This window comes from Loxodonta africana, chromosome 7 (genome assembly GCF_030014295.1).
Source record: "Loxodonta africana isolate mLoxAfr1 chromosome 7, mLoxAfr1.hap2, whole genome shotgun sequence".
Classification (NCBI taxonomy): Eukaryota; Metazoa; Chordata; class Mammalia; order Proboscidea; family Elephantidae; genus Loxodonta; species Loxodonta africana.
In genome coordinates, this window is record NC_087348.1 from 86,128,186 (window position 1) to 86,141,607 (window position 13,422).

General features: G+C 41.7%; 1 protein-coding gene across 1 annotated transcript; it reads left to right on the forward strand.

The window, feature by feature from the left end:
- Positions 1–2,049: 2,049 nt before the first annotated feature.
- Positions 2,050–3,193, forward strand: LOC100654922 (olfactory receptor 52K2-like). The gene is given in 2 exon segments (XM_023539052.2): positions 2,050–2,679; positions 2,682–3,193. Coding segments are annotated over 2 exon segments (942 nt in total). The 5' UTR covers positions 2,050–2,249.
- The last annotated feature ends 10,229 nt before the right edge of the window (positions 3,194–13,422 follow it).

The window sequence follows — 13,422 nt, forward strand, 5'->3', positions numbered from 1 at the left end:
CACCCCAGCCCAGGGGTGATGACAAGAAGGCAGGAGGGGATAGGTAACCTGGCAACAGGGAATCAAAGGTCAAGGAGGCCAGAGTGTTGACACGCTGTGGGATTAGCAACCAATGTCTCAAAACAACATGTGTATTGTTTAATGAGAAACTAATTTACTCTATAAACTTTTATCTAAAGCACACACACATACACAGACACAAAAAAAGATGGACTTTTTAGAAAAAGAGACAGATTTGCATGGGAGGAGGGTGATAGTAATGACAAATAGCATTTATACAATGCTTTACCGTTTACTAAGTCCTTCTCACATGTTTTATCTTTCCTCACTAAAACTCTGTAAGATGGGCATGGGAGATGTCCTTATTGATTATATCTATAGACAAGGAAGTTGAGACCTTAAACATATAAATGGCTCATGTCAGTTTCTACAGAGAGAAATGAATTTGAACTTTCTGTCTTCTAACTTGAACATGTTGGACACGAATTGTCTGTGAAACTACAAGACTGAGGCAGCAGGTGTATGATTTATGACACTAAGGCAGGAAATCAGAGTTCTCAGGGTTCAAATCTAATCTGTGATATTTACTTTACCAGTCATGTGATTGTCAGTAAGTCACTTAACCTGTAGTTATCCCAATTCAGAAAAGTGTCCAGCATTTACTAAGTACTTTATACGTCCCAAGATTTGTCCTAAGTTTTTTTTCACAGCCATTATTTTTAGAGCAGTTTTAAGTTTACAGAAAAATCGTGCAGAAAGTATAGCAAATTTCCATCTATCCCTTCTGTCTCCTGAACTCTGTTTCTCCTGTTGTTATCTTGCATTCCTGTGGTACATTTCTTGTAATTAATGAACCAATTTCAATATGTTACTATTAAATAAAATCCATAGTTTATATTAGGGTTCGCTCTTAGGGGTGTACAGTCCTAAGGATTTATACTGAAGTATAATGTCATGTGTCCACCATTACAGTGTCACACTGAATAGTTTCAGTGCCTCCAAAGTGCCTGTGCTTCACCTGTTCATCCCTCCCCACTTCTCCCCTGAACTCTGATCTTTTTACTGTCTCTATCATTTTGTCTTTTCCAGAATATCATATATTGCAATCGTATAGTACATAGCCTTTACAGTTTGGCTTCTTTCACTTAGCAATATGTATTTAAGGTTATTCTGTGTCTTTTGGTACTTTCTTAGCCGGTGTCTTTTTGTAGCTGATTAATACTCCATTGCACAGATGCTCCAGAGTTTGTTTATCCATTCACCTTCTGAAGGACATCTCAGTTGCTTCCAATTTTGGGCAATTATGAATAAAGCTGTTATAAACATTTGTGTTCAAGTTTTTATGTGGACATACATTTTCAACTCAGTTGGGTAACTACCTAGGAGTGTGGTTTCTGGATCTTATGGTAGGTCTATGTTTAACTTTGTAAGAAAATACCAGATTGTTTTCCACAAGGACTGTACCATTTCATATTCCCATCAGAGAATTCCTTTTTGTGTACATTCCCGTTAGAAGTGAATCAGAGTTCCTGTTGCTTCATATCCTTGCCTGCCTTTGGTGTTGTCAGTATTTTGAATTTTAGCCATTCTAATCAGTGTGTGGCATAGTGGTTAAGTGCTATGGCTGCTAACCAAAAGGTCGGCAGTTCGAATCTACCAGGTGCTCCTTGGAAACTCTATAGGGCAGTTCTACTCTGTCCTCTAGGTTTGCTATGAGTTGGAATCGACTCAACGGCAATAGTTTTTTCTTTTTTTAAAGCTTATTTATTTTTACGTACAGCTTGACATTTCAGGACAACCCCCCTGCCTGAAAACACACGCCTCCTTTCAAAATTTGAACTATAAGTTGAGTTGGGAGGCAATAGGGAGACCATGAATATTTTTGGATAAAAATTTAACTTAAGCCAAAATTTACATCTTTTATAAGGCTGCCCTTGGCATCATGAAGAAAACAGAAAGCTCTCCCTCCATTCTATTGTATTGTGGTTCTAGCTTTATTGGGATTTAATATCTTAATCACCAAATGACTTCATAAGTACCTAGAGGGCAGGAAACATGACTTATTACGTTTCTCCATGGACATTGGGATTATTTTCCAATTTCTTTTACGGTCTAGAAATGGGAACAAGTGCTAATACTTCCACATGGGTGATGAGAGTTTGAACTTGAACCCTGTGCTTCTGCTGACCCTAGATACTCTCTAGGAATCCTGTGGAAGTAGGCAAGAAAGAAGAGAATTCCCAGTGGATATGTCAGCCTCCAATATGACCTCAACTCATCCATCTGCCTTCTTGTTGATGGGGATCCCAGGCCTGGAGCACCTGCACATCTGGATCTCCATTCCCTTCTGCTCAGCCTATACACTGGCCCTGCTAGGCAACTGCACCCTGCTCTTCATCATCCGCTCTGATGCAGCCCTCCATGAGCCCATGTACCTCTTCCTGGCCACGTTGGCAGCCATTGACCTGGTTCTGTCCTCTACAACACTGCCCAAAATGCTTGCCATATTCTGGTTCAGGGATAGGAAGATCAACTTCTATGCCTGCCTGGTTCAGATGTTCTTTCTTCACTCCTTCGCCATCATGGAGTCAGCAGTGCTGCTGGCCATGGCCTTTGATCGCTATATGGCCATCTGCAAGCCCCTGCACTACACCATGGTGCTGACTGGGCACCTAATCACAGGATTGTCATGGCTGCTGTACTCCGAGCTGTGACACTAATGACCCCACTCCCTTTCCTGCTCAAATTCTTCCACTACTGCCAAGGCCCAGTGATTGCCCACTGCTACTGTGAACACATGGCTGCAGTAAGGCTGGCCTGTGGAGACACACGCTTCAACAATATCTATGGCATTGCTGTGGCCATGTTTATTGTGGTATTGGATCTGCTGTTTGTTATCTTATCTTACATCTTTATCCTTTGGGCAGTTCTACAGCTTGCTTCTCAGGAGGCTCGCTATAAGGCATTTGGGACATGTGTCTCTCACATAGGTGCCATTCTAGCCTTCTACACACCTGTGGTCATCTCCTCAGTCATGCATCGTGTGGCCCGCCGGGCTCCTCCCCATGTCCACATTCTTCTTGCTAACTTCTATCTGCTTTTCCCACCCATGGTCAACCCTATCATCTATGGTGTCAAGACAAAGCAGATTCGTGAGCAAGTCATAGGACTATTCCTGAGAAAGGATGTGTAAATGGAGGGCATGGGCTGTGTGGAGCCATATAGGACAGTTCCAATGTTGCATAATAGCAAGTGGAGGGTTGCCAGAATCTCCATGTTTAGTTATTTCCCAGTATAATGAAAAAAATAAATGGTGTCCTGAAACTCACAATTTTCTAATCAGGACTCACAGGTTTGTGTCCCTTCATAGCATCTGGACTCGAGTTGGTGATTTTGCTGTCTCTTTACAGAACCCTCCCTCTTGTCAGATTCTTGACCCAATATCTTCTGGCGAGCTCACCTAGAGACACAAAAATATTTCCAAGTTCATTTATTTAAGAGAAGACTGTGAGAATCTGAGTTTCTATCCCAAGTAACTGGGAACTTGGTGAACTACCCACTCACCACCTGAGAGAGGACCAGCATTACATCTGATGCAGGAATGTCTCCTTAGTCACTCTGACAGGTGATGTTCAACTTTTGCCTAAGCACTCCTGTGTTGGGGAGTTTACAACCTTCCAGTGCTACCGATTCCAAGTCAGACAACTCTGCTTGTTGGAAAGTTATTTCTTCACTTGAACCAACCTACAGATTTTTTTATTTCTTCTTTTGACCTCTCCATGTTCACAGATAATCCTTCCCATTAAGCACTTTGGATAAGACATGTCCTTGACATCTCTTTGTACATCATACAACTCTTTTTTTGCACATAGACATATTTTATATCTTCTACAAGGATGTGAGTTCCTCAGTTACTAATTCTCCACTAAATATTGAGCATTAAGAATGTGCTAATTCCTTGCTCAGTATAGGTGACACACAGGCTGCTAAGGCAGGGATGCCACACCTATGTTTCTGTTCTGAGACAGAGAAAGAAATGATAATCACAGTGCATTGTGATCTCTGAACTTCCCACCCAGGGGCCCAGCATAGTGGAAGAAATGTTATGGAAAAGGAAATGGGAGATGGGAATATTGACATGTGTTTTTCTCTTTCTCATACAAAACCAGATACTAGAGAATTCTTAATGTTAATGCTGACAAGTGCAGCTTTACTGCTCACACAAGCCCTCATACACCATCTTCCACAAGTGCATTCTTCTACATTTATCTTGTGACCTTTTTGTTTCCACAGAGACTACTGTTTATAAGTTATAAACTTATGTCTATGTCCATATGTACATCTATATCACCTCTCTATTTTATTTAGCCTTGAAAGATGATCTCTAAGCCCGTGTCAGCTGGGGTGTAGAAATTTGGGAGTTGTGGAAGCTTAGGAGGTGAAGGGAGTGGCAAGAACCTAAAGTTCTCCTTTCCCTGTTTCCCACCTCTATTCTCATGATTTCCTCTGACACCAACACAAATACTCCAGGGTAATGATACTCTACTTCTAGCTCCTTTGTAGTCACAATCCCTTGCTTGTTTCTTCTGTGCATAGCTGGGGCAGGTTGGAAGCTTATAAAACCTTTACATACTAACAACATATAAGCATAGTTGTTAGCTACTGTCTAGTCAGCCCTCGACATATGGTGGCCTCATGCACAACAGAATGAACCACTGCCCAGTCCGGTGCCATTGCCATGAACGCATGTGGATCAGACTGTTGTGAGCCATAGGGTTTTCTGTGGCTGATTTTTGGAAGTGGATCATCAAGTCTTCTGCCTTTATTCCTAGCCTGTCTTAGTCTGGAATCTCTGTTGAAACCTGTTCAGCGTCATAGCAATATGCGAGCCTCCAGTGGCAGACAGGTGGTGGCTGTGCGTGGGGTGCACTGGCCGGGAATCAAATGTGAGTCTCCTGCATGGAAGGCCAGAATTTAAAAAAAGTGAACAATCACTGCCCCCTGATTTTCAATCGTTTACCCAATCTCCTTAGTATCAATATTTTATGGTTATCTTCTTCCCTGAGTTTCACGTATGCCATTCAGATCCTCTGAAATGAAATTTCCTAAAGTCCTTCCCTTGTCTCCTCCTTCCTGCTCCCTGTTAAGCCTATTATTAGAAGGAGATATGGGATATCGCACAGCCATTTGTCTATTTAAATTGGGGTATAACCTGGTTTGAGGACTTCAATTCCAGTGGACACTAAGGTCTCATTTCAAGACTCATTAGATTAAGATTTATCACATATTGCCTCCATCTTTTTCTGGGGAAAGTAAAAGGACTGGAAAAGCTTGCCAACGCAATCGAAATTTTCTAGACCTTTACTAACAGAATTGTAGACTGTCTTCAAGAAGGTGTTAGAGTATAATATAACTTCTGGAAATTGTGCTTTATGACACTCTCAAAGAGACATTAGAAATTATCTGCCAAAAGGGTGGAGGATTGAAATTTTACTTCTTGTGGTCTGTATGCTTGTGCTTATTGTGCTTAGTTTTATGAAGTTAAATGGGTACGGAAAGGGATATTGTAGTACAAAACTCATGCCCTAATTTTCCCTCTCCATTTCCTGAAGTTGGGTCTACACCACACAGAAAACTCATGATCAAACAAAATAGGCTCTAGCATTTCACTTAGACTCTTATTCCCACAGATCAGGTAAGACCTGGGGATTGCAGAGGCTATCTCACTTTTCAGATCTGTTAAAATTTGGTTTATGTATCTTGCAGCCCTGTCATTGGGTCCATAAATATTTAATATGGTTATATCTTCCTGATCAATTGTCCCTTTTATCATTATGTAGTGTCCTTCTTTATCCTTTGTGGTGGATTTAAGTCTAAAGTCTATTTTGTCAGAAATTAATATTGCTACTCCTCTTCTTTTTTGCTTATTGTTTACTTGATATATTTTTTTCCATCCTTTGAGTTTTAGTTTGTTTGTGTCTCTAAGTCTAAGGTGTGTCTCTTGTAGGCAGCATGTAGATGGATCGTGTTTCTTTATCTATGACCTTTTTGTTAGCAGCCATAGCTCTTAATCACTACACCACAAGGGTTTCCAGAATCAAATATAAGATAGCATAAACCTGGAACAGAGGCCTTTTTTAATAAATCACTGGTACGGGTGAATGTATTGTAACCCAGCGTTCTTTGATCTTCCCTCCCAACACAGATGTATCTGCTAATGGGGTCTGAGATATCTGAGAATATGATTTCTCTTTAACTTGCTTGACTGTCTTTCACAGCATAAATAATTTGTGTCTATTAAAAGCCTGTATCTCCTCATGTTGTCATTCCCGGGGTTGGGACAGGGCAGCATATTACATATATCTTGTCCTGAGTTTGCGTCCTACACAGGCAGCACAGGATTAGAAGCGTGTGCTATAGATCCACACTGCCTAGGCTGGAAGTCTGGCTTTCCAGCTGCATGACTGTGGGCAAATTCCTGAACACTTCTGCATCCTAATGGTCTTCCCTGTAAAATGGGGATAATAAAAGTGCTGCACTCATTAAGTTGTGGTGAGGGTTAAATGAGCTCATGGAGAAATCATTAACCTTTAATAAGCGTTACCTATGATCTTTTTTTTTTTATGATCAGTTTAACGTAGCTGGCAGCCTTCCTGACTTGGATTAGTTTAGGATGAAGAGTCTCACCTCTCTCCTGCTCCAACTAGTCAGAATATGCCTTCGAATGGAAGGCTAAACAGCTGGACCCCAAACTGAGGCAGAGGACAAACTCTGCAGCCCACAACAGGATGTAAGACACCTGTGAGATTTGGCCTGTGTTAGGATCTTTTGATGCAGTGAAAAATAGGTGAAATTGTGACTACAGATTAGCAAGTAAGCACAAGCAAGCCCGTGCATACCCTGCTTATTGGGCAATCTGTCCCTGAATGGCATGATTAGAGCTCACCACAGATGCCTACCCAAAGTCCATTATGGTATAAGAGGGAGGTTCAGTAAAGGCCTTGAGGCTTCTCTCACCTCTCAGGTTCCGGAAAGATTTGGAGAGAAGTTGCCCTGCACTAGGCAGAGACTATTCAGTGCTGCCCAGAGGCAGACACACTGGCATAGGCCTGTGGCGCAAGGCCTTGGTGCTCAATCTCCTCACCCCAAGCCCAGCTGGCTTGCCCTAGCCCTGGCACTCACCAAAGCCCCAGAGCTTTTGTCTCCTCTCGTCTGTTTCTCTGTTTGTAGAAAGCATTTCTTGCCGGATCAGTAAAGATCAGGACTTTATAACAGGTCTGCTGGGATCTGGGTGCAAATCCAAGAGATTTTCATAGTTGAACTTGCTGAACCCCCTGAGTGCTGGGCCAGGCAGCTCTGGGACTTGGAAGGAAGCTACAGGCTGTACATCCTGATGATTCAGCACCAAGACGATACTTAGGTACCCCACACTGAGCACCTGCTCTTCCCCAAAATCCCAGCCTGGTGACACAAAAAGGCAGGTGGGGCTAAGGGGGATGAGCCTGGGACACATTCTGTCCTTCTGGGGCAGCAGAGGTGGTAATTAATTTCTACTTTAGAGAGAATGAACACAGGCTTTCCCTATATTCTGGCTAAAAGAAATCAGGCAGCACAGCCAAAGACATATGTGTGAGTGCTTTAGACATGGGGAAGGCGTTAGAGAGGAGAAAAGGAGCTGCCATTCATCTTTATACCTGTACCTAGGGGGTGAGGGTGTTTGAATGTGAAACCAAAATGACGAAGCCATCTCTCTCTCTCTCCCTTGGAGATCATAAATCAAGAATGATGTAGTGGAAAAACTCTGATCTATTTCTGGATCTGTCACCAACTGTGGGATAGTGAGCATATGACTTTACCCCCTTGAGCCTAGTATGCGTCATTTGTAAGTTTTAGGTAATGGATATTTCATGGAATCAGGATTATGAGAACTAGCTTAAGTAACTTGTCTGGAATCCCCACCACACATGATCAGAGCTTTTTTTTCTTTTATTTAAATAATTTTAGATTTACAGAAAAGTTGCAAAGATGGTATAGAGTTCTTGTATACCTTTTTCACAGCTTTCTCTAATGTTAGTTACACATTCGTGGCACATTTGTCAAAACTAAGAGACTAACACTGGTTCACTGCTATTAACTATACTCCAGATATTATTTGGATTTTGCCAGTTTTTTCCACTGACGTTCTTTTTCTGTTCCAAGATCCAATACCGAGTTCCAATGCATTTTATTTACTTGTCATTTCCCTTTCATCTTCTCTGGTCTGTAGCAGTTGCTCAGCCTTTCTTTGTTTTTCATGACCTTGGCATTCTTGAAGAGCACTGGTCAGATATTTTGTCAGAGGTTTTAATTCACCAACTTGAGCCATCCCCTCCTCCTCTCTCTCCAACATGGAGAGGAGGACATCTGGAAGTGACAGTCTACACTGCAAGATGTCTGGCTTCTCTTTGTTCCACACCAGGTCCCAGTATGTCTGCAGATTACAGAGCAGTGAATTGCAAGTTTCGATCTGCTTGAGGTGTTAGCAGTTTGTGATATCATCCAAGTGGTTCTTGTAACCCAGAAACCAATCTTGTCCTCCATGGGCCCCAAGATACGCCTTTCCATATCTACCACACACCCCTATTTTCAAATTTTAGTTTTTTAAATTGCAGATTTTTATTACTTTACAGGCTCTGAAAATAAGGAGGTGATTTTTTAACGGATTTTTAACTGTGTTTTGTTAAAATACTAACTTAAGTCAAGAGAGCTTAATTTGAGAGCATCAAATCTTAAGGTTCTCTAGAACTTCATTCTGGGATCCTTTATTCCCCTTCAAACTAATAAATGTGGTCAAGGCCAGATTGTCTCTCAATTCTGGATGGGAGAGAAAAAGATACATGGAAGTAGGACAAGTGGAACACAAGGCTGATTCTATCTGCTCACAGACAGAGTGCTCTCCGTTCTACTCAGTCTAAAACCTGTATTGTCTGGTAGGCTTTAAATGAGTCCACAAAATCAGGGTTCCTTTGGCACTGGGTTTTGGGTTACTCATGGTGCTTTACCTAGAGATTAACCAGCCCACTCAGGGTGATGTCTTAAACCAGGTCCTCTAGATTAGCTTTAGGTAAGATTAAAGAACTGACCCTTTATTCAGAAGGCAATGAGTGTGGGGAGTGGCGGGCGCGGGGGGGCGGGAGTGAAGAAATCAGTGTAAAGGGAGAAGGAAGTGAGGCAAGAGGAAATGCAAAACAATTCAATGCAATGTGTTATCACACTGGATAAAGATACATCATGAATTTCAAGGAGACACAGTAGATCCCTCAGCCAGTGAGTTTGCTCATCAGAAGGGTTGCAAGGAGGAGCTACACCCTGAAGTAGTACACAGAAGAGAAAAGAGGAGGGTTTATTTGTTCCACTTTCTCCTGCCTCCCATGTCCCATTGGTCAGTGGTGTTTGCTCCATGGAGAGCTAACTCCCTGAACTTTTTGGTTATAAATTTGGTCCCATAGTGGTTGCTAAGAAATCTGGATCCCATGCCATGGGCTGTGATGTTTCTTCCAAATCCTAAAGTATGTGTGTGGAGTGGTGAACCAGAATTGTTGGGGTTCTGACTAAGACAGAGAATAAAAGAAGGGGTCAAGAAAACTGAGGTGGTACACGAGTTTGGTGTCCAATACATATTATCCTGAAAAAGAGTGAAGAAAAACCTTTCCAATGGGAAGAACATCAAACAAGGGGTTGTACACTTCGCTTAGAAGAAAAGATAAACTCATTTATCTTCATATTTTGACCATTTCAATAGTTTAGCCTTTGGTCAGGGGCTTGGAAAAAATATGATTGAAAGATTGATGACCAAAAGTTATGGGTGGAGGTTAAAACCAAAAACCAAACCCAATGCCATCAAGCCAATTCCGATTCCAACTAAGAGCAATCCTATAGGACAGAGTAGAACTGCCCCTTATTGTTTACCAAGGAGCAGCTGGTGGATTCAAACTGCTAACTTTTTGCTCAGCAGCTATATCTCTTAACCACTGTACCACCAGGGCTCTGGGTAGAGGTTACCTGTTGAATTTCTAGGAAATGGTGCAGATAAAAAAATACTTTTGTCCTATGTGAATACCACCAGAGGGCATCCAATGCAGAGAAAACCAAAAACCAAGTTAATTTCAACTCATAGCAACCCTATAGGACAGAGTAGAACTGCCCCATAGGGTTTCCAAGGAATAGCTGGTAGATTCGAACTTCTGATCTTTTGGTTAGCAGCCCAGCTCTTAACCAATGCAGAGACGGCATTCAATAATCAGGGAGATACAATTATCCATCCAATGAATGTTGATCAGCTCTCTGTTGCTTGTTCAATAGGATTGTGTACAAGTATCCATATCAGTAGTGGTAAATAGATAAGGCTGAGTGATATGAAGCCCACGCTTTTGAGCACAGGCAGAGCCTCTAATTGCATGAGTAAATTCTGTCATGGGCACTTGTGCATAAAGGTCAACGCTGAGTCTGATTTTTCACTATTTCTCAGAGAATCTAGACAGTCTCCTAGTGGCAGGTTAGTTACATTGGACCAGCAGCAATTTGTACTCATAGAGTAGGTACATATTCCAAAAACAGATCTGCTTTTCCCACATATATTGTCCTGCACCACCAAAAAGACATATTCCATCAAGTTAAACCATGGGGTATCCCAACAACATCACTTGCAACCATGGAACTGATTTTACAGTCAAAGAATTCTCATAATGGGCTCACCCTATGGAATGCATGGGTCTTATAGTCTACCCCAAAAGCCAGAAGCACCTGGTCCAATAGAACTGTGGGGTGAACAGCTAAAGGCTCATGTATCACACCAGTTTGAAAACCCCGCTATATGAGATTTGGAGGTCGGCATATAAATTCTGTACAAGATTTCAATCAGCAACCAATATATAAGTATTTTTTTCATATCCAGCATACACACACTGGTCAGAGAATCAAGGAGGAGAGAAGTAGCCCTCGTTACTGTCATGGTAATAGCTCATTTACAGAATTTTTTTTTCCATCCCCACAACATAGAGCTTAGCCAGCTTGGAGAGCCTAGCAAAGAATGGAGAAGCCCTTCTACCAAGGAAAGCAAAAGTGTCCTAATAAATTGGAATCTCTGACTATAGCCAGGCTATTTGGGGTTTCCTAAGCCACTGAAGACAGGGTTCTGATACTAACTGGAATAACTTATATGATTAGCAGAACTTGGATTGCTGACACACAATAGAGACAAGGAGGGTTATGCCTAAAACCCACGGTATACACTGGAGAGATTCCTTGTTCTCATTATCCAATAACAATGGCTGATGTGTTGAAAGCAATATGTGCTACCGTGTTGAAGACAGGAACATTAAGGACACTGATCCTTCAGGAAAAATATTTGGGTCATCTCACCAGTTAAAGAATACTGAAGTGCTGTCATGGACTTAATTATGTTCCTGAAAAAATGTGTGTATCAATTTGGCTGGACCCTGATTCCCACTATTGTGTGGTTGTCCTCCATTTTATGATTGTAATTTTATATTAAAGAAGATGAGGGTGGGATTGTAACACCCTAACCCAGGTCACATTCCAGATCCAATGTAAAGGGAGTTTCCTGGGGTATGGCCTGCACCACCTTTTATCTCTCAAGAGATAAAAAGGGAAGCAAGCAGAGAATTGGGGGCCTCACACTACCAAGAAAGAAGCACCGGGAGCAGAGTGAGTTCTTTAGACCCCTGGTTCCTGCACAGAGAAGTTTCTAGTCCAGGAGAAGATTGACAAGAAAGACCTTCCTCCAGAACTGACAGAGAGAGAAGGCAGTCCCCTGGAGCTGACACCCTGAATTTGGACTTTTAACCTACTTTGCTGTAAAGAAAGAAATTTCTCTTTGTCAAAGCCATCCGCTTCTGGTATTTCTGTTATAGCAGCATTAGATAACCAAGACAAGTACTGAAGCACAGGCAGTGAGCTGGGAGACTTTGGAATGAGTGGCATCTTTGATCTTGTAGCCAATTACCAAGCTGGGAACTATGCCAGCTATGCATATGTTATGTTAATGATTGTGTGCATATTACTGGGCAGGTACCAAAACAATCCTGTGGTAGATGTATTAATAAACCAGTTGCCTTTGACTCATGACGACACCATGTATGTCAGAGTAGAACTGTGCTCCATAGAGTTTTCAATGGCTGATTTTTCATGAGTAAATTGCCAGGCCTTTCTTCCCTGGTTCCTCTGGGTGGGTTTGAACTGCCAACCTTTAGGTTAGCGGTTGAGTGAAAACCGATTGCAGCACATTGGGACCTTACATGCATTAATGTTCTTGTTGTTATGTACCGTCAAGTCAGTTCCAACTTATACCAACCCTGTGTACAAGAGAGTGAAACACTGCCCAATCCTGCACCATCCTCACAATCCTTGCTATGTTTGAGCCATTTGTTGCAGCCACTGTGTCAGTCCATCTCAGTGAGGGTCTTCCTCTTTTTCACTGATCCTCTACTTTACCATGCATGATGTCCTTCTCAAAGGACTGGTCCCTCCTGATATCATGTCCAACGTACTTGAGAGAAAGTCTTGCCATCCTCACATCTAAGGAGCATTCTGGCTGTACTTCTTCCAAAATGGATTTTTTCTTTCTTGTGGCAGACTATGGTATATTCAATATTCTTTGTCAACACTGTAATTCAAAGGCATTAGTTCTTCTTAGGTCTTCCTTATTCATTGTCCAGCTTTCACATGCATATGAGGTGATTAAAAATACCATGACTTGGGTCAGGCACACCTTAGTCTTCAAGGTGACATCTTTGCTTCTTAACACTTTTAAAGAGGTCTTTTGCAGCACATTTGCCCAATGCAATGCCTCCTTTGATTTCTTGACTGCTGCTTCCATAGGCGTTGATTGTGGATCCAAGTAAAATGAAATCTTTGACAACTTCAATATTTTCTCTGTTTATCATAACCAATCTGTGCACTAATAAAAAAAAAATACCCCTGCTTAATTAAAAAAAAAAAAAATTGAAGCTCAGAGAGATGGGCATCCAGCTAATAAATAGTAGGGTCCGCACTGACTGAGTCCATGTCTGCCTTGTTACGAAACCTATGTTCTTTTCATACCCATTCTCTTTCCAACAGAGGCTTACTCAGTTCCTGCAACAAACAACAAAGGGTCTACAGTGATGTGAAACAGTCATTTTCAGGGTGTCTTTTTTCTTTGATTTTTTTCACTGTTTCCACTCTGCTTTCAGGGACTGTTTATGTTAATGGAATCAACCCAATAGGTGTAATGGTTTGGTGGATTTATCATATTTATTACCAAGCAGCCAAATAGGTGTAATGGTTTGGTAGATTTATCACTTTTATTACCAAACAGCCAAACAGAATGACAGGATCCACTCTCCACAGAGCCCACTCACCTTCCCATTCCCCAGGCTCTAA